At 37.5% G+C, this 24562-nt stretch overlaps 1 protein-coding gene and 1 long non-coding RNA gene across 2 annotated transcripts in view; one reads left to right on the top strand and one right to left on the bottom strand.

The window, feature by feature from the left end:
* Positions 1-2156, top strand: part of LOC145720187 (uncharacterized) — a 155367-nt gene extending 153211 nt beyond the window's left edge. The window contains exon 3 of the long non-coding RNA XR_014143008.1: positions 2115-2156. This is a non-coding gene — a long non-coding RNA (uncharacterized LOC145720187). The remainder of the gene's footprint in view (positions 1-2114) is intronic.
* A 12358-nt stretch (positions 2157-14514) lies between these two features.
* Positions 14515-24562, bottom strand: part of TMPRSS11A (transmembrane serine protease 11A) — a 39409-nt gene continuing 29361 nt past the window's right edge. The window contains 3 exon segments of the mRNA XM_081813079.1: positions 14515-14676; positions 16621-16763; positions 18342-18601. Coding sequence (XP_081669205.1) covers positions 14515-14676; positions 16621-16763; positions 18342-18601 — 565 coding nt within the window.

The following is a 24562-nucleotide window of genomic DNA, read 5'->3' as shown; positions in this document are numbered from 1 at the left end:
TGCTTGAGACATGGAGGGCAAGTAGTTCGAAAATTGCCCTGGGGGTGCCTGAGTGGCTCAGTCGGTTAAGCGTCTGCCTTCGGCTCAGGTCATGGTCCCAGGGTCCTGGGATCGAGTCCCACATCGGGCTCCCTGCTCAGTGGGGGCCTGCTTCTCCCTCTCCCCCTCCCCCTGCTTGTGTTCCCTCTCTCACTGTGTCTCTCTCTATCAAAAAAATAAATAAAATCTTTAAAAAAAAAAAGAAAAAAAAAGAAAATTGCTCTGGGTGTTTCTAAAATCCCCACCCACCTAGATTCACACATGTGATCTTGCTTCTCCAAACCAATCTTATTCCTAAAGAGTTTGTTCAAACATGGTTTAAGTAATCCAAAGCTTACTACAACCTGTGATGGCTTTCATGTTGGCAGCCAGTGATTTTTTTTTTTGTGCATTCCTCATGTACATTTTTTAAACCAGTTTCTAATAATAGTAAGAGATTAAAGACACATCTTGGTCATGGGTTCCTTTTTATCTTGTTAAAGGAAGAAGTATGTATCATTTACCTCTCTCCTAAGGTCTCCACATTGATCTTCCTTGGGCTGCATAGAATCATTTTCTCCTATGGAGGGTAATTTCCTGCACATATACACAAATTTGATTCTTGCATTTTTTCTCTACATTCAGAAAAACAATCAGGGCAAATTAATATAATACATGCTAATACACAATGTAAGTGATCTTATAAACTGAAGGTTCTGGCTGATAAACCCAATTAAAATTATCCAGTATATCCACAAAAGGCTCTTAAGTGATTTCTTATTTGGTTAATAACAAGGTAACAGTATGAATACATGCAGCTGTTAGAGTAGTATCTATTTTCAGATTGATCGAATTATCAATTAATGACCGTTGGCCTTACCTGGTTCTTCATTACTGCCCAGCAACATAACTAGGTTTCTCTGGTCAGTTTCTAGTTTAGTCTTTATAAAAACCATTTCAGATCTTCTCTACTCTTCCCCAAATGTTTATTTTCTATTTTTTATTCCCTGCCCTTGCTTTTAACAGATGACTTATAGTTCTACTGTTGGAGAAAAATATAGATGGTTTCAGATGGCCACTCCTTCAACTATTTGTTATCCTATCTATATATCTTATGCATCTGCCTATATCCTTCCTATTATAGTGGAAGAGGTTTTTGTCTTCCTTTGGGAGGCTAATCTTTTCATTTGTGCTTTGTATTCACATCTTCATCCTTCCTCATCTGAAACCTGCTTCTCCGGTATTCCCCGTCTCTACAAGTCTTCTCCCATTCACTCAGTTTCTCACACTAGAAATCTGGGTATCATTCTTGACTCCATCTCTTTTCTCAGTCTTATGTGTATAAGTATTTATTGAACCTGTTTCTTTTCTGTCTTCAGCCCCATTGCCCCACATGACTCCAGGCCACTATAATCCCTCAGCTGGATTACTGCCACTCTTCTGATTAGCTTCCTGCCTCTAGTCTTTTCCCACTCTAGTACATTCTTCATACCTACAAGAATGACCATTTGCAAATTGAATTATGTCACCGTTCTTATAAAAACTCTTCAGTAGCTTTTTCGCATTTAAGATACAGTTCATTCTCCTTAACATGGGTAGCAAAACTCCACAGCATCTGGACCTTGTCTACCTTTTTACGCTCCTCTCCTTCCTACCTCATTTCCTACACTATATTCTATCCACTGAGTTTACTTTAGATGCTTGAATATACTGCCCTCTCTGTCTCCTCTGGGTCTGTTCCCTCAGCTTGTATCATCTTTTTCTACCTTTTTCAATAAATTTCTTTTAAATTCCCAAATCTGATTAATCTTTAAGGTATGCTTATATGCTTCTTTCTCTACCAGAGCTTCTTAATTCCTAGGATAGTTTGGTTCCTCTTCAGTGTGATCCACATCTATTTGCTTCTTCTTTTATACTCATTTCAGAACTCAGCACACTTTCTGAAATTATTCCACAGTAGACCATAGGCCTATGGGGGAAAGGACTGCTATGTTTTCAGAGCCTGTCATCCTTGCCTGGTATGTGGTTAAGTATTCATTCATGTGGATGAGAAGTACCATAGCTATGTTTGAGCTTTTAAAAAATTGTTCTTGTAGGACACATGGAGATATCCTTCAGATCATTTTTCAAGACAGAGTGCTCAGCTGCAAAGTATGTGAGTACCTGTGTTTTAAAATATAGATTTTATGTTTGCTTAAATATGGTAAGGCCAGCAGCTCAGGAGATGATGGCCGTTGAAAAGATTGTTATTTACTGTTCCCAAGAGGAAGGAGCATGCCACACTAGGCGGGGCCACATGGGGAAGCACCAGAGTTAGTCAGGAGGCAGAGAGAAAAATGAGGAACTATGGACGAAAGCCTTGGTTGTGATTTCTATAGGAAGAAGCAAGTGAGACAGGGTAAGCAGCTATAGGATGGAGAGTTTGAATAATTTCAGTGGGCTCTGTGGTATAGGAACTGTCCCTAAGTTGTCTGGTACACAGCCCTGGGTACATGCAGTATAATAGTGGGCGCATTTTTCTATGGCATGGCAGTAATGGCTCAGAGTGTACGAGCTTAAAAAAGGAGGTATTGGGGATATGAGCTCTGGCTTGGCTGGTTTGTCTATGAAGGATTCACTCACGGGTGGAGTTATTTGCTGTCTCTGCGTATTAGCTAGCCCTGTGAGCAGCGGTCCCTCTAGGGTTAGCAAAGTCCCAGATATTAAAGCATCAGAATAAAAAGATATGCTTAATACAACCTGACAGCCTCTAGCTGCTACCTTTGTCAAGGTTTGCCTCAGTTTTAAAGCCAAGGGCATTTTCTTCTTTTGGTGGTCTCAGCCAATGACTGAGTAAGGTGGTAATATAAGAGTACAGCTATTGCCACATAATATGGATTTCTCTAACCGGTAATATTTACTCCAGAGTTCCCAGTTGATAGGCAGAGATTTTGTCAGATAGGTATTGCTGTCTGCTAACGCCCTGGCCCAATCCCACTTCCTCCCTTTTCCTTTAACAGGTGTTACTTCTCAATAAACCTTTATGCTTTTACTTTGTCTCAGTGTTCCTTATCCAGAAAAATCCAACTTGTAATAGTACTGAGAGAGCTCCAAGAAAAGAGACATTAAGATGAAATTTGGGGACTGGATCACTCACCTCCCAGCTGGTAATGAGGACTTGGTGGTAGGTGGCATGTCAACAGCCTCTAGCACACATGGTGGTATGATATTAAAACTCTCACCCCTAGTGAGCTAGGCCAGCATGATAGTAGAGGTGAATGCACGGGCCAGTGTGCTGATTCATGTGTGAAAGGTGTGTGTGTGTCGGGGGGTGGGGGTGGCAGACCTAAGGACAGTGGAATTGCATGGTTGCTGCTAGGGTGTGTGTATGCTCCATAATGCAGTAATAATGATAATGAAAAGTTGAGGGAAATTAACATAATTAAAAGCCTAGTATGAGATCCAGAGGTTCTCTTTGGTCAATTATTTAGAAGCCCTCATCTCATGCAGTAGGTGATCAGGAGAACTGAATACCAAGCACAGGATTGGATAGAGTGGCTCAACTGCCATGATTGTTGAATGCTCAACAGAGACAGGTCTGTTATTCCAAAGTCAGAACCCTACTTGAGAAGACCTGGAACCTGATACATGGAATGTAGATAATCTGGCTAGAAGTCCCTGAAGATTTTGACTCTGTAGACTTGTTTTGAGCCTTCTGAATCTGCAGAAGTAGGTCTCCTGTGTCCTTTGAGCGTTAGCATTCTGCAGAGACACTGCAGAGGCCTCTTGCCTATAAGGTAATAGCTGTCCTCTTCAGGAGCTGCATGCATTTCCTCTCCTGGCTGCCAGTCCTCTTACCAAGGATAAGTCACAACATAACCATCTGGGAATGTGTCAGGCCTAAAGAGAGAGGAAAGAATCTATATTACAAAGGAGCTGCAAAAATTAGCAGCAGGTGCCGGCAGGGGCTATGGGAGCACTTTCTGTTTGATTGGATTAAAGGCTACTTGATCAAGGGGTCTGGAACTTAAGGCTGGATAAGGAGGGGTTGATTGACTTGGGGCAGTCTCCCAGTATATAGGACATAACACCTGCCAAGGTACTCAGGGAATGGTGTCAATTTGCTGCTGGAGTTGCTCCTAGAAGTCTGAAAAAAACAATGGCCCATGTTAAACAAGGTTGAAATTCCAGAATTTTGGTGGGAGACAGTAGAGGCCAAGGGATCAAAAGGCTCAGAGAAGTAGGCATGGTGGAATGGATATATATATATATATATATAGTATTATTATTTAGTTTTATGTATTTATAAATAATAGAAAGTATTATTTAGAAGTTTTTTTTTCTAATGTCATTAATTATATGAAAGATATATATATAGATATATATAGATATCTATATATATAAAGACTCATCAGAAAATTAGGTTTCATGGGAGAGCCCAGATAATACGCCATTCACCAAGGCCATCAGGAATGTGCGGGTAGGGGATCAACTTGTTCCACTTTGTCTGGAACTGTCAGGCTTTAAAACTCAAAGTCTAGCATTCTGGAAACTCAATCTTAGGTACACTGGCATAGTTGGTCACTGTAGCGCAATATCACTAAGTGTTGGCATGATGGGTGCATAAATGAGATGGCCACAGTGGGAGAGATGGAGACCATGTGGGTCCAACAGCTTGTGTTCCCGCTTAACAGCACCAGTCGAGTCTCCTTAGTATGTCCAACCTATCACCAACAAAGACACACTGATTTCACAAGATGGCACTGTTCTTTAAGGAGACCAACTGGCTACCTGATAGCATATTTACTGCCTTGGACCCCTGACATCCTGAAAGTACCAGCCATTTCTTCCTTATAGGACTAGACATATATTCTGGATACAGGTTTGTCTTGCCTACCCAGAGGGCCTTACCCAGCAGCACTTTTGGGGTGTTGGGAACATTCTGAGTAAATTCCTTATAATCAAGAGTAGAGTTTTTGTTTTTGTTTTCCCTGGAGATACTTCTTTAATAACTGATTTCATTGTGATTGTTCAAGTCACTAAAAGTACTGTATATTGTCCTGTGCATTCAGAAGTGAGATGAGAATGTCTAAAAATACCACCTGCTATTTACTTTCACTTTTTTGACATGTAGGGAAAAAAATGCAGAGAAGTCACAGGTTTGTTTTTTTTTTAAGTCACAGGTTTTTTGCTATGAAATATGTTCTCTTCAGGTTATGACTAAGTGTATTTGAGGTGTGATGTGGGTAGACTTACTTTTTCCACTGTCATATCTTTTGTATCTGTCTTTTCATTTTAGAAGGATTCTTGAGTATCATAACACCATGCATTGGTATTTAAAATTGATATTAAAATTATATCAAAGACAGTATAAAAATCCCACAAGCATTTGGACATAGTTCTTGTTCAGTGTTAAGAAAGTATTATTTAGAAGTTTTTTTTTCTAATGTCATTAATTATATGAAAGATAGCAAAGATGATAAAAAAATGGAAGGAATTTAATTGTACCCTTAAAGTCAGAGACAATGCCTCATCACATACTGACTTAAATATATAGTAGTATTTTTAAAGTAGTTACTTTTGAAAAATATAACTATAGCTGTGCAGTGTTGTAATTTAAGGACCTTAGAACCTATTAAGTTATGGGTATGGATTCCCATGGTGAGTATTCTTCTGAATACCCTGTTGGGGACCACCATGATGTCCTGCAAGAGTACAAACCAGGCCTCTATCACAGGAGGGATTTCACTGGAGAGAAGGGAAGAGAGGAAATGTTATGGAAGATGACATTACATTAAGTATTGGCATAAAAACTTTTTTTTTCATTTTTGTTTTTAGATGCTTTAAAGAAAACAATTTATATATGTTTAAAATGGTTACTAGACCATTTTGAATACAAAAGCTTCCCCCAAGGGAGGGAAGTACATAGAAATATTTAGTAAGGTCTTTATTACTCTGGGGATGGGCATGTTATTTGGGGAATACAATGTAGATAATTAAGAAATTAGCTAGGCAAGATAAGAAAAACACGGCAGAAATAAAGGCGACAAAGGTTATAAAAAACATAAAAATTATGCCAATATATATGAACGGTTTCAAAAGATGTAGTAAAAAGCGAAGTTCTAATGGTTTTAAAAGGAAAATCCAGTGGCTCAGTTAAGCGTCTGCCTTCAGCTCAGGTCATGATCCCGGGGTCCTGGGATTGAGCCCCACATGGGGCTCCCTGCTCAGCGGGAAGCCTGCTTCTCCCTCTCCCACTCCCCCTGCTTGTGTTCCCTCTCTCGCCATGTCTCTTTCTGTGTCAAATAAATAAATAAAATTTAAAAAAAAGGAAAATCCAGTTGTCAGAAACCTATACATTATCAGATACACAACTAAATCAAGAAGAAAGAGAAGAAGAAAAAAAACAAGCGAACATGCAGACAAGGTAAGGGTGGGGGTCCAAAGCAACAACATTAACAGGGTAAAGAGGGTCCTTTGTATTGATAAAAAAAAGTACACAAACCTAAAACAATTAAAAAGTTGAGAACAATAATAACAACAGATGTAGAAGAGATAAGAAAAGATAATTTGAAACTATAATAAAAAATATTTAGTGCTCAGAAAATAGATTTATAAAAAAAAGAAAATTATTGAAATTGATTCAAGAACTAGGACACTTGGACAGGAAACAACTGCGGAAGGAATGAAAAACATATAAACATTTTTTTACTAAAAATGTCTGGACTGCTAATGTTTCAGGAAACAGTTCTTTTCTATGCTGTCTTAACTGTGCCCTTGACGGTATAGAACATGCTGAAGGCTTTTCAGAGAATTCTATACTGCTGACATTCTCTTGGTTAATTGAAATCTTGATAGAACATTAAGAAGTATACCAATCTCATTCTCAGGAATTATTAACTTTATTCAAATAGATAAATCCCTGGGTCTGTCTTTTCTAGAAAAAGCTATATAAGATCGTCTATATAGATTACAAATCAAACTCTTGTAATTTAGAGTGTTTTCCCTCATGATCTTCACTTTGCGGTTGGGATTTGAAAACTCTGTTTTTTAGTTTTATTTATAATATACCTAACATGTCCTAGTAGATCTTTAGTCACATAGACCTTTCATTGAACTTGGATTTTTTTTTCTGCCTTAGCCCTGGGTATTGTCAAACAAGGAAATTTCTTGATTGTGTTTTGTTGGATTTGTTGTTGTTATTTTGAATAGGTTAATTTTCCCATTTATTTTTATAGATATTTAGGGCTGAATTCAAGGTAATCTACTGGTTTTCCTCTAGCTTAATTGAGATATAATTGACACATAATATTGTGTCAGTTTAACATGTGTAATGTGATGATGTGATGCACATATATATTGCAAAATGTTGTCCTTCACCTCAATTACCATTTTATTGGTGTTGCTGTTGTCATGAGAATATTAAAGCTCTACTCTTAAAGCAATTTTCAAGTATACAATCCAGTTTTACTAACTGTTGTCACCATGCTGTACCATAGATCCTGGAACTTATTCATCTTATAACTGAAAGTTTGCACCATTTAACCAGCATCTCCCCATTAAGCCCCTGACAACCTAATATACACGGTGGTGACTACGGTTAATAATACTGTATTGTATACTTGAAATTCTCTTAAGAGAGCAAATCTTAAGTGTCCTCACTACAAAAAAAAATAATAATAATAACTGTGAGGTGATGGATGATGTGTTAATTAACTTAATGTGCTAATCATCTCACAATGTATGTGTATTATTGAATTATCATGTTCTATAGTTTAAATATATATAATTTTATGTGTCAGTTATATCTTAAACCTGGAAAAAATGTTAACATCATCCAAAACAACCTCACAGAAATGTCCAAAATAATGTTTGACCACACATCTAACTAAGTACCATGGCCCAGTCAAAATGACATATAAAAGTATGTAAACTTCATGAAATACAAATAACAGACCCATCGTCACTCAGCTGGTAGGTTGTGACTGGAATTCAAATACATTCCACTGAACTTCGTATTGTTTACTTCTGTGTTACACTATCCACCATTCAGCAAATGTGTGATTTGATAGTGTAATCTTTTACAAATACCTTAAAAGAGTATTTGAACCTCTATTCGATTGTCCAGTTGATTCAAATGAGTATCAATGGCCAGGTTTTGTATTGATGTCTCACTCTTCCACCAAACTGAAATACAAGACTGTAGAGAGGTACTTAACAGGGCTTGAGGCCATTTGGAACCATGAACGTGCAGCATAAATCCTTCTGACGCAAAGATAACAATTCTCACTTAACTGTTGGAAGATCACATACTTGACTCCTTTTTTGTTTTTGTTTTTGTTTTCAGTAATACTGGTGCATTTCCACTGATTCATCCTGATTTGTTTTCCAAGGCTTTTGAACATTTAATACCATGATTAATACTTTTAATACTATAATAGCTGTCTGGGATTAGAAATAGTCCGTAGTTAAGGAACAGAGAGAAGCTATCCAGATCACCTTAGAATCCAGTCTGTGTTTTTGTGTCAGTGTGTTTTTTGTCCTATGCTCTAATCTGTTGATATGATCTTTTCAGAGATACCTAATGAGAAGGAAATATGGTCTTTGGATCAAATAGGAGACGTAGGAGATGGTGTAATCAGAGTATGTTAAGTTCTTTTTAAAAATGGCCCAGGGAAGGGGCGCATGGGTGGCTCAGTTGGATAAGCGTCTGCCTTCGGCTCAGGTCATGATCCCAGGGTCCTGGGATCGAGCCCCACGTTGGGCTCCCTGCTCAGCTGAAGCCTGCTTCTCCCTCTCCTCCCCGCTTGTGCTCTCTCTCGCTATCTCTGTCACTATCTGTCTCTCTCTCTCAAATAAATAAATAAAATCTTAAAAAAAAAATGGCCCAGTGAAAGGTAATGTGAGGGCAAGGCTGTTTTTAGAGTGGTTTTTCTTTCCTTCTTCTTCCTTTTTTTAAAAAAAAGATTTTATTTATTTATTTGAAATAGAGAGAGAGAGAGAGAGAGAGAGCATGAGCAGGGGGAGCAGCAGAAAGAGCAGTAGAGGGAGATGGAGAAGCAGGCTCCCCGCTGAGCAGAGAGCACAACTCAGGGCTTGATTCCAAGACCCTGAGATCATGACCTGAGCTGAAGGCAGACGCTTAACCAACTGAGCCACCCAGGCGCCCCTTTAGAGTGGTTTTCATGAAAAACCAGGAGTAATGTTTGTGCTTTTGCAGCAGGGGTAGTATTCATTGCCTCAGACATAGTGGGAGAAAGGAGACAGAGCTGTGTTCAGCTGTGGGCTGGACTCCTTACCTAGAAGAGGCTCCTCGATGTCCATCCAGACTGCCGGGAAAGCAGGAGGAGCTTTGAGAGTTGGAGGCTCAGCCTCAGGCTTGTGCTAGACCCCCACCATGTGTATGTGATGGAGCCAGACTGTTACCACCTTCAGTACAGTTTCAAGAAGAGCACTGAGAGAAACCGCGAATGCTTTCTCCGTCTAGACATGATCCCCGCAAGATAATCAATACAATGGTTTTGTATGTGGGAATTTTCAAGGTTAGTAACAAACAGTTAAGGTTCCACAGTGATTCATTTCATATTTTAATGCCTTGGCCACTCAAACAAAGTAAAACAAACTTTACCATGGGAGGGAGGTTTATCTGGAACCCCAGAGGTAACTGTGTAGTATCTATAGATAATGGCAGGGATTCCTCCAATCTCCTCCCGTAAACTAACCTTGGCTTTTATCACTGAAACTGGAATTATCTTTTCTCCGGGGTCTTCATTCATATCCAGTTCTTCAGGAAAGCGTTCCCACAAGGATCAAATACCTTGAAGAAATATTATTTCTTCAACATTAAGCATAATATTCCTTTGAAGGGAACTGGTGTCATGGAGCCACGTGTCTAGACTTTCGTGGCCTCTGCTACCCATGGTTACTGCCGCCGTTTCTTTGAGTGTGTTGCTTTTGCTGAAGTAGAGGAGGATTTTGAGAATTCTGAAGTCCTCTAACTGTCAGGTTCCAGCTAACGCAGATGATCCTTCAAAGGACAGCAGGAGAATTCTTACAGATGATAGTGGATGATAGTGCATAACTGAATGCCAGAACCTTCTGGGATGGCCCTGAGAGACCCAGAGTGCGGATGTAGTCCACTCTATGAGGGAAGTGACCACGTAACAGTCAGGGAGGTGCTCAACCTAGTGCTTTTTCTGTACCACGATATTACCCTAAGTGATCATTATAGCCCAAGCAAAATATTCAACAGGTTATGCAGGGGTTTTCAGTGACTGCACACCACATAACAACATCTACTATGTCTAAACCAATAAAACCTATTTTAAGACGAGGGACAGATTATTGTAATCTGAGGAACTGTTGTTTTGGGTTTTTGCCCTGAATTTCATTTAGTGACTTCTGGTGTGGAAGGAGTCTCCCGAACTTGGAAAACAGCAAAAACAGTTTTAAAAAGTTTGTCAGTTAAATCTTGATTACTAATGGAAATGAAAAGGACAGTCTTATATAAATAACCAAAATCAATAAGTCAAATATGATCTTTTTTTGAAATTCAAATTCCTTTATTTCTGTGAACTTTTAAAAAGTAGATGTACTGCATATGTTTTAGTTTTATCTCCATTGTCTCCTATTAGGCAAATTCAACAGAAAAGGGCCTCAATCAGTAGAGTCATCTAACATGACCATTTGGAAGTATTCAGATTTGTGAGGTCCATGAAAGAAAGAGGAAGAAAGGACAGTCCTAGCAGATCAAATAAAAATGATGAAAGGGAAAGGGAGATTTTTAACCTTACTTCCAAATATCCCTATGTTTGGGATGCGCTCATTTAAGGGATTATGGGGAACAGTTTTCAAATTAGAGGGTCTCCTGAAGGGCCACTATCATGCATACACCTTACTGTATGTTGATCACTTCTGGTTCAGGTGGGGAGCAGGAGGTCTTTAGGAGCATTCAGGAATATGCAAAGGAGGATGAGCACAGGTTGGAAAGGAACATGACGTGGGAGAAACAGTTAATAACTGAGAACTGAGGTGTCTTACCTTCCTATGAAGGAAGATTCATTATGATTCATAGGAATCATAATTTGCCTCTGTGAATTTATTCTTTCACTAAACATAAAATATACAGAATATTATATTACTGTGTGCAATACAAAAATGAGTAAAGCAGTGTTTAGCCTTATGGAACTTAAAGTATATTTTAGAGATAATACATGTACTTTAAAACTACAATGCAAAATATGAGAAATGCTTTAGAGGAGGAACAAAGAAATTCAAAAAGGTTTTGCATGGAGAGGTAATTTATCTGGGACAATAAAAGTATTCTTGGTAGAGGTGAATTTGGACTAGATCTTGTGGAGTGAAGAGAATATTGCATGACCAGAGGGGAGAATGTATTCAGGGAATGAAGCGTAACATTCAGTGTTACAGGAGCACTGAGCACAAGCAAAACAAAAAGTCTGTTGGTTGTTGGCAGATTGTACAGGGACTTAAAAGCTATGGCGACATGGAATTAGACGATTTGTTGGGCAAAGGGGAAACCAGTGAAGATTTGAGTGCGTGGGAACAATATTATTGAATAGCGTCATAACTGAGCTGCAGTTTGCTAAATGGATAGAGTGGGGAGAGGCTGAAGGTGGAGAGAGCAGTAGGACTAGGTGAGATAATAGCAATATGGTGTTCATAATTGTGGGTTATTATTCTAGAATGTTCTATAGGCACTGCGGGTCATGGCCCACTAGGTTTTGAAATTAATTTACTTGGTGGGGCAAGCATTATAAAAAACTGAAATAGAATAGAATAGAAAATATTGGATTTTATTGCACTGAGTAAGATAAGTATTGTTTGATGAAACTTCTGGTTCAGTTTTTGATATTTTAACATATATGTATTTTGTTATGTTCTTATGGAGCTGTGTTGTGAAATATATTTTCTACTGTGATTGTGGTCAAGATAGAGAAACTCTACTAGAGGATGTATTTATAAAAGCCTACCTTCAAGGTTATGGTTAATGGCACTCCATGAATATACTCTACCTAGTTTAGGCAAGGGTATGAGAGAAATCCTTCAAGCACATTGTGTACAAGGAGATCAGTCTGTATTTGAAATAGCCACTGTCTTATTCTGCTACTTCTTTTAGAAACATGATAGTGAATGTTCAGTTTGATCAGGAGACCATAATTTTTGAATACTCAGTGTCATAATTTTGAGATATCTTTTGCTTATCTTTTTTTTGAGATTTTATTTATTCATTTATTTTAGAGAGAGGGAGAGAGAGAGAATGGGGAAAGGGAGAGAGAGAGAGAATCTCAAGCAGACCAAGAGTAGGATGCTTAACCAACTGAGCCACCCAGTTGGCTTGCATTTCCCATCTCTTGCATTTCTAAAAACGATCAAATGCTTTCAGAGCAATAGTTCTCAACAGGGGACATTTGTCAACATGTGGAGATATTTTTGGTTATCACAATAACCAAAATGACCCAAAATAGTTATTTAAAAGAAATGCAATCCCTAACAGCAGTTGTAAGATTCATGCTAAGATTTGGCCTAACACAGATTCAGTGATATTATTTGTAGAATGCTCTAATCATCAACTTTATTATTAGATTTAAAATGATATATCAGTACTTGCTTATATGTGAACAAGAATGAAATGGTGCATGGAACAGTTTAGCAATACAAAGTTTATAACTCTAGGATCATTTCTTGAATCTTAACATTAAAAGTCAAAATTACATCTTACCACCATAATATCAACTAATTTATAAGCCTATGTATATTTTTACATGTGAAGAAGCAACTTTATCTTGAAATGAGTTCAGAGAATTGGCAGCCAGCTGCCCAAGTGAATCACATCACTGAAAATTCTTAAGATCTTGTTTTCTAATTTAAAATAGATTCAACAGAAGTCACTGGAATTCTTATAGATCTGATTATTTAATAAATATAGGTGATCGGAAAGGGACTTTGTGAGGGAAAGGGCATGTGAAATTGGTACCTGGGTTCTAGGCCCACTGGGGATACAAACTACCTATAGGTTCACCAAGTCATTTACATTTCCTGGCTTCAGCTAGCTGAACCATAGGTGTGTTGGCCTGCATGACTTGCAGTCTTTCCTAAGCTTTAAAATTCTGTGGGTCCAGGTTATGGATATTTTTTTGTGAGTGTGAATAAATTGTTAGTGTCTTTTAGATTATTGTAGGATTATTTTCATGGCTTATCAATAGCCCATAGGGAGACATTGTTATAAAGTAACTCAATTTTTTCAATGGTTTGGCTTATACTTGGACCTGCCCATAAGCCTGATGTTTAGCTGACATTGTCACAGAGTAACTGTTTCTACAAAGCCTTCCTTTAATTGTATCATGGAATACACAAGCCTGACTCTCCTAATATCTTCAGGAGACACTTTACTTTGGGGGTACATTTGGTTTTTCAGATCACTTTGTTCATGTGTTCTGTGTGGTAGGTCCTTAAAATTTATATTTATTAAAATTTTTTTAAACTAGTGTTTCATGGTTGCAATAGTTAGGCTACTGCCACAAGCCTTAAGAGATAATTAGCTGCAGCAATTCAAAGGTATGAATGTTTCTTTCTATGTAGAAAGACAAAGCTCATTGATTATTCAACATATTAGCAAATTCTCAATTTTTTTCAAGGCATTTAAACCTTATAGAAAGGTACAGAGCCACCTCCTGGTGGTTCAAACATGTAAATGCATCTATGAAATGTCAAATTTTTGTGCCATTGTTTTGTAATGACTCATGAAGTTACCATCACCTTCCCCCAGTTTTTGTAAACAAGGATACATTTTTGATTAGCTAATTATTATGTATATTCATTTATTAATCAGGATTTCTCTGGATATATAAATCAGTATTTCTCTTTCTCTCTGTGTCTGTGTTTAAAAAAATCACCAAAAAATTAGGGAGATTTCACAACAGAGAAAGGTTAGAAGATCTCTGGCTTGATGTATCACCATAGTTTGTTTCCTAGATATAACTTTTTTTTCAAGGATCCTTCCAAAGGGTTTATAAATAGAAAATGTATTACGGTGAAAAATCTCTTTGGAAAACTTGGAATAATAAGGAAAAATTAAAAAAAAAGTATTGGTGAGCTCAGGAGAAATGATAAGGAATTCTATAAGGTTTTCCTGAACTCTTTAAGAGATTAAAAACTGTCTCACTTAAGGGGATCTTCTTGACAAAGACATTCTAAAAATCATGGATTATTTTCAAAATTTGCATTACACCTCTTTTATACTCCAACTTGCATGATATAAAGAACTGAGTGTCTTGGCTGTATTCTTCCTGCCAGGTTAAATTGACCCACTACTTTACAAATTTATAAGGATTTAAATTCCTTTTAAATTGGCTATGGGTTATTGCTTGATAGAAGTGATTCTAAAATAAATAATGTCATTTAATCTCACTTTATTGTACTACATTCACTGAATATTTAAATTCTCATACATGTATTGCCTCCTTACTGATATCAATATTTAACTTTTACAGTGAATTAGAGACCGGTTTTTGAAGTGATCCAGTTTCGGTAATAAACCACATTTGTGTAGACTCCAGGTTTGTTCTTTTGACCACAGTTATCTCCCCAGCTCACAATTCCAATGAGATACCAGGTATCTTTAAGATCCTTTACAACTAAAGGTCCCCCAGAATCACCCTGAAAATAAAAGAAAGAAAATTAGCTAAATATAAAGCTTATTACTTAAAATATTCTGATGAACCACATATTTTATTATTCTATAGCATATGTATTGATTACCAATTATAGAATAATTAATTGAAACATAGATTTCAAAAGTTCTAAGAGCTTTAAATTTCAATTTCCACATTTTAATTTTTTCAGCTTTATAGACATATAATTGACAAATAAAATTGTGTATATTTAAAGTGTACAAACATGATATTTAACATACATATACTTCGTGAAATGATTACAACAATCAGTTAATTAACACATCTATCACCTCAAACAGTTACTCTGTGTGTGTGTGTGTGTGTGTTAAGAATGACTAAGGTCTACTGGCAAATTTCAAGTACACAAACAGAAAGTCTAGCTGGTGTTGATTTTTTTCTGACTCCAAGCAGGGTGCTCGGACCTCGGTTTTATTGGACAGACTAAACCCCTCACCATGAGCGTCAGTTATAATCACTGTATTCCTGTCTTGGACCCTGTCCCTGAGTCACTTTCTCGATATTCTCCCCAATTTTTCTATGGCTAGAGCTTTGTCTTACCACTCACTTGCGCAGTCATGGAGCAGGAATCTTACCTCTGTTCCCCAATTCAGTAAAATCTCTTTATGACCACCTCCTTCCTGAGGCATATCACTAATCTCACCATTTGCCTAGATTCCCATGTGCTGTCTGCAAATGGACTCCTGTCACTACTTTCCCCTTGTCCATCATGGCTTGGACCTCTCTGTGCATTCTCTGAATTCTAGCTGCCTCCCTCCACATTCTCAGCAACTAACGCTGGATATGTACCAGATTCCGCTCTTGCCCAGCCTATAGGCTACAAAACTCCCTGCTCTTTTCTGACAGAAATTTACGTGTGTAATTTGTGAGACTCTGGGAAGAGTTTTCTGTCACCCAATATCAAAACAATTTTGATATTTCACCATGTAGTCACCTTCTTGGAGTTTTCAAGAATCTCATGTTATAAAGCAAGTACATCCAGGAAGAAATACACTTTCTACCTTTGTCAGAAAACATACATGCAGGATAGCTATTGGACAGCAGAGGAAGGCACTGGAAAGGGCACCAGGTAGTCCCAACATGGTCTGATCCACCTTCTCACCTAGTGTAACGGCCTCTCCTCCTCCTTATGCCGAGACCCAACAGATTACTTGGGATTCCCTCAAATATGAATTATAATTTCACACCTTCATAATTTTTGCTATGCTCTTTCTATATATAGAAAAATAATACTGTTCTCTTTTTTTTTTTTTAAAGATTTTGTTTATTTATTTGACAGAGAGAGACAGCGAGAGAGGGAACACAAGCAGGGGGAGTGGGAAAGGGAGAAGCAGGCTTCCCGCTGAGCAGGGAGCCCGATGCGGGGCTCCATCCCAGGACCCTGGGATCACGACCTGAGCCGAAGGCAGACGCTTAACGACTGAGCCACCCAGGCGCCCCAATAATACTGTTCTCTTATTCTATAACTGGGTAAGAGCCATTTATCCTCAGGTCTCATATCCTTCAGTATGATCTCTCTGATACTTGCTGCAAAAATGTTCCCTTCATGCTAAAAATATTTGTTATCCCTTATATCATTTAAAAATCTCATCATAGTTCATTGCTCATGATTATTTACTTTCTAGATGAGAGCACTTTAAGAAAAGGGACTCTGCTTTATGAAACTTTGGATTTCTGGTATTAAGAAAATTTAATTTGTTGGTTTGTTTGATAGCATCAAAGAAACTCTGTTTATAACATTTTGCTTAATAAAACACCTAAAAATGTTTGTGTTGTGAAATCTGCATTTAGAAATTATTGAACTGACAAGATATCTGTATTGGTACTAACATAAAGAACATAGAATATTTCTTGAAAGAGATAAAAATGTTTTGGGTTAATGATATTAAAATAATCCCTCTCTACCTACCCTGCAGGCATCATATATTCCTTCCAGATATCCAGCACAAAACATTCCAGATTTTATATCATGGCCATATACATGTGGTTGCTTGCAGACATCATCACTTATGATTTTCAGTTTGGCTTCTTGAAGATTATTTTGGGATTCCCCTTCAGGGAAAACAAAGTCATTTTAGTGTTTACAATCAACATCCTTAGCTAGAATGAAGTGAGTGGAATTTTTTTCCCAATCTAATCTATTTCATACTAAAATTGTCAATACAGAATGAGGTTAATATAAGCAATTTCTAGAGAATAAATTCCCCTTTAAAATCTGGCACATTTAAATGATAATTATTATCCTTATCACATTTTATAAATACCTATACTAGGAAGAAAAACATTTCCCAGAGTTAAGTAAACTCTCTTGCTGTTGTTATATGTATGTACCTACACCAGATTTTATGATCCAGAGTGCATCTAAGTATGCCCCCAAATATTCAAAAACAAAATCATTTTTATTTATTAGAAGTTTAAGTTAGTGTATCAAGTTAAATCATTTTAGAGAGGGCCATGGAAGCTTTGTTATCAGAGACTATCTCTACACACTATTCTTATTCTTTTTTTTTTTTTAAAGATTTTATTTATTTGAGAGAGAGAGAGCAGGAGAGGGGGGAGGGTCAGAGGGAGAAGCAGACTCCCTGCCGAGCAGGGAGCCCGATGCGGGACTCGATCCAGGGACTCCAGGATCATGACCTGAGCCGAAGGCAGTCGCTTAACCAACTGAGCCACCCAGGCGCCCCCACTATTCTTATTCTTGATCCCTTTTAAGTTAACCTCTGTAGTTCTGAAGCAGATTTTGCTGCAACTGGACATTGTAGCTGAGCAATGGGAAAACTTGTAAGGTGACTGAGGAAGATGAAAATGAGTAGTGGAGCAAACCAAGGGGAGGAGGAGATGAAAAGAGTCAAGGGAGGCTCACAAAGATGGGGCATAGAGGGAGGGAGTCTTGGAGTGAAGGTGGGCATGAGGATGACAGCACACCTGATGAACACCTGGCATTGCATAGAGAAGAGCACATAAGACTCTAGTGTTGCTGAGGGAACATTGCTTCTCTCATGTCTTCCTTGAAGCCCAACCTTTTGGAACTGCCTCTCCCTTATTCCATGTGATTCTGACCAGCCTGTCTATCACACACCTGCCTTTCTCGGTATAGACACAGGAATGAGTGTTTGAGTTAGCCAGTCAATCCAAGTACCCCTGGGCACAAACAGGACCAAAAGAGACCTTTTCAGGGATTAACGTAGATTCTGGCAAAGAGGACAGGTTCTTCCCTCTGCAGCTACTAGGGGAAGATGATGTAAACCCTGATGTTGTTGGCCACCTTTGACACTACGTGGAGATAGAATCCCTCCATATGAAGGCAACCTCAGGGAAAACAGAGCCAGAAATGGGAAGATTCAGAGATTCAGAATCAAATGACATCATACTCCATACTCCTGAATCCAGCTATGTCTGAAACCAGACTCTTCTCATCTTTCTTGACTTCTAAATTACAAGGAACAAATTTGCCATTTTATTATTATTTTTGCTCCAGTAAGAGTTGAGTTTCTGTCACTTACAAAATAAGAGCTCTAACTAATCCAACCAAGCTGTGTGGAAATGGCTGGCAGGATAATATTGATGGAGATTAAATCACACTGTCCTAAATTGGACATAGTGCTCTGTGGTCCTTTTTGAAATACCTACCACCATAGAGGAGTGCTCCAAATCCTGTGATATAGACAGTGGAATTTGGTTGGAAGGATGCAGAGGCTTCTGGCAGACAAACCCGGCGGATGTCATCAGTAAAGGTGACCCTGGGAGAGAACTGCCCGACAGCAATGTCGTTTTCTCTTGCTGGGGAGTGCTATCTTTCATGGACAATAATTCTTCTGACATTTCTTTTCATTAGTGGAGGGTTGATTGTTGTCCCAAAGCTAACAGTCCATTGACGTGGATTTGCATTACTGGAAAAGGTTAGAAATGAACAGAATATATAAACTGCACTATAATAATTGCATAAAGGCTAATAAAAAACTCCATATTAAAAATATTTGGCTGTAATGATAGTTTCCTTTGACCTTTAAATATAGTCTATTGCTATTTTGAAAGATAAACTGTGTACAAACAGTATCTTAGAGCTGAAATCCAAAAAAGAATTATTGAATTCTAGAACTGTAAAGCATATAAACTATCATTCATTTATCTCTTCAACAAATATTTATTGAAATTCTATATGGTGAGTCTTATTTGAAGTGTTGGGGTTAAAGTTATGAACCAGACAGAAAAAGTGCCTGCTGCTGGCTGTATTCAATTCCAGTGAAGGAAAAAGAGCAAAACAAATTAACAGATAAATAAATCCAAGCAGTAATAATGGTTATGAATAAAATAAAATAGAGCAATTGAATAGAGTATGGAGTGGGTGGGTAGGTAGATAATTCTATTTTGAGAATATGGTGTTTAGACTGAGACATGATTGATGAGGAGCCAGCTGTGAGAAGATAGGTAGACAAGTTTCCAGGCCAACTTCCCAAGGTCTTACTACAGTTCGAGACACAAGGGAAGAGCGGTGGGGCATGAAGCTGATGAGGTAGGCAGGAACCAGATTTTAGAGTGTCTTATAGGTCATGAATGTGTTTAGATTTTGTTCAAGTGATATGGGAATTCCTTGGATAATTTTAAGCCATGAGTAATGTAGTCTCACGTACATTTAAAAAAATCAGATAGGTTCTTTCCGGAGAATAGATTCCTGGAGGGCAAGAATTAACAAGGTAAAAGTTGTCAGATGTCTTGTGAAAGATGACCAACTGTGGGTGACTTCCAGCTTGTGGGTGACTTCTAGTTTGTGGGCTTGAGCAACTGGTGGATCATGGTACGTATAGAGATTGGAAAGGTCATCTAGTAATAAAAGATCCTCTGGTAAAGCCTTTGTTTTATACTTAAGGAAAATAAAGTCTAGATGGGTTAAACTATTTGCCTAGTATCATGTCTGCTTGCCTGTCTTTGCTCTTCTCTTTACTGGACATGGTTTCCCATCAAAATCTATTTGTTAGTAGCAAGATTAGTGTTCTTAACTAAGTAATTGAACTAACATCATCCATGAGGGATAAGCAGAGACAGATATTGCTCACATAGGTACTTGTTTCTCAACCTAATTATTTCTTAATAGGTAGCTTTAGTCAGAGAAAGAAGCATATAAACATATAACGGGGTTTACGTCCAGTTTGACAGCTGTAATTGTGTTAGGATTATTATTTTTTTCTCTAAGGCAACTTAAAATTTAAAATTGAAATTGTGTTTTTATACACAATTTTGATGTGCAAAAATACTCAAATGAGAAAAACTAAATAAAAACTGGTTTGTGGGGGCACCTGGGTGGCTCAGTCAGTTAAGTGTCTGGCTCTTGATTTGGGCTCAGGTCATGATCTCAGAGTTGTGAGATTGAGCCCCATGTTGGGCTCTGTGCTAAGCATGGAGCCTGCTTAAGATTCTCTCTCTCCTTCTTCCTCTGCCCCTCCCTGCTCACGCTCCCTTTCTCTCTTAAAAAAAAAAAAAATTGGTTTGTGAACATAAGTGTTCATATAGTATAAATATATTGACATTTTTGTTTATAAATCAGTCTTTTTTGAGTTTTATTGATGTAAATTTGCTCCTTCAACTTAATCATGCCTAGATAAACTTAACATAAATCAAGTATTTTGAACTTGGGAATGCAAAGGACAGACCTTGAATTGTATTTATTCAACTGAAAGTAACATTCTAGAGCTTTCAAACAACACCCTCATACTATTTAATACAGCTTGTACTTGCTATATTTGTAGATAACAACCCCCAAAAAAACACCTGATATGAGAGATACTAAGTGAAGATTACAGATAAACTTTCTAAATTTTTAATCTAGGCCCAAATTTAAAAAAGGTGCAATTTAGTGGTGATAAGTATAAAACAGTAATTTAGATCCTCAACTAAAATGTAAAAAATCCAAGTGTGACTCCTGGTCTGGAAACCATCCCTGTAAAAAGGATCTGGGAATTTTGTTGATTATTAGCTTGAAAATCAATCACATGAAAAGAGTTCTTAAAGTGTTAATTTCGTATAAGACTGCAATGATATCAAATAATCCCAGAGTAGGGAAGGCCATAAAAAGTTATTTGGTCTTCTCACTGATCCAGTGCTTGAAAGATAGGACTTTGCATGAGGCAGACATATATGCTTATGTTCAGTTCCACCATCCCCTAACATTGTGACCTGGGGCAAGGTACTTAACTTTTCTTTTTTTTTTTTTTAATTTATTTATTTTAGAGAGAGAGAGAAAATGTATGTGAGCAGGGAGAGGGTCACAGGGAGAGAGGGAGAAAGAGAAGCTTAAGTGCTGGGCAGGGAGCCTGATGCCAGGGCTCGATCTCACAACCCTGAGATCATGACCTGAGCCCAAATCAAGAGTCAGATGCTTGACTGACTAAGCCACCCAGGCACCCCAACTTAACTTTTCTTATTTCCCTCAGCATAAAAGGGCTTATCAAGCAGGCATTTACTTAATGAGGTGAGTGTAAGAATTATATAAAACAAATCTTAAGCATCTAACCAAAAATTTGTAGCACACCAGAGCTTAATAAATGGTAATAGTTGCTGTTGCAAGAACACACTCTCAAGTAGCAGTTGTCTTCACTTGAACCCTTCTGCAGGTGGGGACCTCTCCTTCCCCTAGTCTCTTTCTTCACCTTGGAATCCCTTGCATGTTTGAACAGCTCTAACTGTTGACAAGTTCTTCCTTGATGCCCTAATTCTCTTCCCCAGGAAAGCATCTCAGACATAGGTTTTGAAAGGCAAGGCTGTATGGTTATACTATCACTTTTTTTTTTTTTTAATCACCCAACACTCTATACTCTAAGAGTATTTCATTTTGTCAAGTTTTCTTTTAAGTGTGTTGTCCAGGACAGAATTCACTATCCCAGTCAGAATTTGACCAACGAAGAGTCTAATATCTCCTTTATTTGAAATCTGCATTTATTTTAATTCACTTTAAATCACAGAGTAGTTTTGTGAACAACTGACTTCATAGTGGGTTATTTTCTGACAAGAATTTCTAGGCAATTTTCACAGGTTAAAGCACAAATATGCTTTCGGTACTGATATACTTCAATTTTTTTGGACACATTTAGAGCTTTACGTTTATACCTACTAAAATTAATCATTTAGTTCTTGCTTATTACTCTAACATAATTAAAGTCCTTTTGAAATTTCTGTTTTTCTTACCCAAACATTGGTTATCCTTTCCAGCATCTGTCATCAGCTACTTTGTTGATTATAACTTCCACATCATCTGCCAAGCCTAGAAAATACACTGTCTAGGACAGGGTGCAGGATTAAGGTCTTTGGTGGGCCATAAAAAACATCCTCAGCATTTTAATAGCAATTCTTAATCATGATCCTTTAGATAGAATTGTTTAGTTACCAAGCTACCTATTATTGTCACATTCAATTTATATTGTTTTATGTTTTCAGAGGCCCTCCCATTTTACTTTGTCATTATGACATTGGTCATATTACCTATTTTGAAAAGTGTATTTAGTTCTTGGAAGAATATTTCAAGGGAGTCACTGACAAAATCAAGAACATGTAGAGGAGAAGAACCAAGGTTGTAGGACATCTGAAGTTGATGCTGTGAAATAAAGTAGTGATATTTGTTTTCACATATGGTTTGGAGATTCTCACCCATTTTGTATTGTTTGGCCTGAAAAAGAGAAAATAAGGGACTAGTTCTCTCCATGGTTCTATGGGGAAAAAAATAAATTTGATCCTCGCTGCTCCAGATGAAAAACAAATTTCAGTGGGTGGAAGTTATTAGGTTGCAGATTTGGTGTTCAGTGTTATAAAGATATTTGCAAAAGTAAAACCATCTACCACAAAATTGGCAAATTTTGGAGATAGTAAGCTCTCCATTACTCATGCCAAACTAGGCACCGGCATAAGGGATTTCCGTGGGTTCTAACATATTGACCTATTGAGCTCTGATGTCTTTCAAACTTTAAGAATCTGTCTCTATACAGATTTAGACTCAGGTAGGCAGAATTTACTATGGTATCATAAGTCAGAATTTTATTTGCAAATATCTTCTCCCATTTGGTGGGCTGTCTTTTGTTTTATTTTGTTAATGGTTTCCTTCACCATGCAAAAGCTTTTTATTTTGGTGTAGTCCCAAAATAGTAGTGTAGTTTTGGTGTAATTTAATTTTGCTTTTGTTTCCCTTACCCAAGGAGATATGTCTAGAAAATGTTTCTACAGCTAATGTCAAAGAGATTGCTGCCTATATTTTCTTCTAGGAATTTTATAGTTTCAGGTCTCACATTTAGATCTTTAATCCACTTTGAGTTTATTTTTGTGTATGGTGTAAGATAGTGGTCCAGTTTCATTCTTTTGCATGTAGCTGTCAGGTTTTCCCAACACCGTTTGTTGAAGAGACTGTGTTTTCCCATTGTATATTCTTGCCTCCTTTGTTGTAGATTAATTGACCATATAATGGTGGGTTTATTTCTGGGAACTTTATTCTGCTCCATTGATCTATGTGTCTATTTTTTGTGCCAATATCATATTGTCTTGATTACAACTTTGTAGTATATCTTGAAATCTGGGATTGTGATTCCTCCAGCCCTATTCTTTCTCAAGATTGCTTTGGCTATATGGGGTCTTTTGCACAGTGAAGGAAATCATCAATGAAACAAAAGGGACACCTACTGAGTGGGAGAATGTATTTGCAAATGATATATCTGATAAAGAGTTAATATTCAAAATATAAAAAGAACTTATACAACTCAACACCAAAAAACCCCCCAAGTGCTCCACTTGAAAAATGGGCAGAGGGCCCAAATAGACATTTTTCCAAAGAAGACATACAGATGGCCAACAGACACATGAAAAGATGCTCAACATCACTGGTCATCAGAGAAATGCAAATCAAAGCCAAATGAGACATCACCTTAAACCTATCAGAATGGCTAAAATTAAAAAGATAAGAAACAGGTGTTGGCCAGGATGTGGAGAAAGGGGAACCCCCCCTTACACTGTTGGTGGGAATAGCAAACTGGTACAGCCACTCTGGAAAACAGTACGGAGGTTCCTCAAAAAGTTGAAAATAGAACTATGACCTAGCAACCACACTACTAGGTATTTACCCAAAGAACACAAAAATACTAATTCAAATGGATACATGCACCCCAATGTTTATAGCAGTATTATCTACAATAGCCAAATTATGAAAACAGCCCAAATATCCAACTGATGAATGGATAAAGAAGATATGGTATATATATGCAATGGGTTATTACTTAGCCATAAAAAAAGAATGAAGTCTTAACCATTTGCATTGACATTGAGTTAGAGTATTATGCTAAATGAAGTAAATCAGAGAAAGACAAATACTATATGATTTCACTCATATGTGGAATTTAAGAAACAAAACAAATGAGCATAGGGGAACAAAGAGAGAGAGGCAAACCAATAAACAGACTCTTAACTATAGAGAATAGACTGATGGTTACCAGAGGGGAGGTGGATGGAGGGATGGGTTAAATAGGTGGTGAGGATTAAGGAGTACAGTTGTTATGATGAGCACTGGGTGTTGTATGTAAGTGTTGAAGCACTAAATTGTACAGTTGAAACCAATATTACACTGTACATTAACTAAGTGGAATTTAAATAAAAACTTAAAAAAAGAAACTAAAACTAAAGGTTATATGCACCCCTATGTTTTATTGCATCATTATTTACAATAGCCCACATATGGGTGCAACTTAAGTATCCACTGATAAATGAGTAGATAAAGAAGATGTGAGGTGTATACATACACATGTGTACACACACACACACACACACACACAGGAATATTACACAGCCATAAAAAAGGATGAGATCATCCTATTTGTAACAGC

This window comes from Leptonychotes weddellii, chromosome 2 (genome assembly GCF_054177405.1).
Source record: "Leptonychotes weddellii isolate Sample4059 chromosome 2, ASM5417740v2, whole genome shotgun sequence".
Lineage (NCBI taxonomy): Eukaryota > Metazoa > Chordata > Mammalia > Carnivora > Phocidae > Leptonychotes > Leptonychotes weddellii.
Note: the sequence above shows the minus strand (reverse complement) of the source record. Positions and strands in the feature narration are given on the sequence as shown.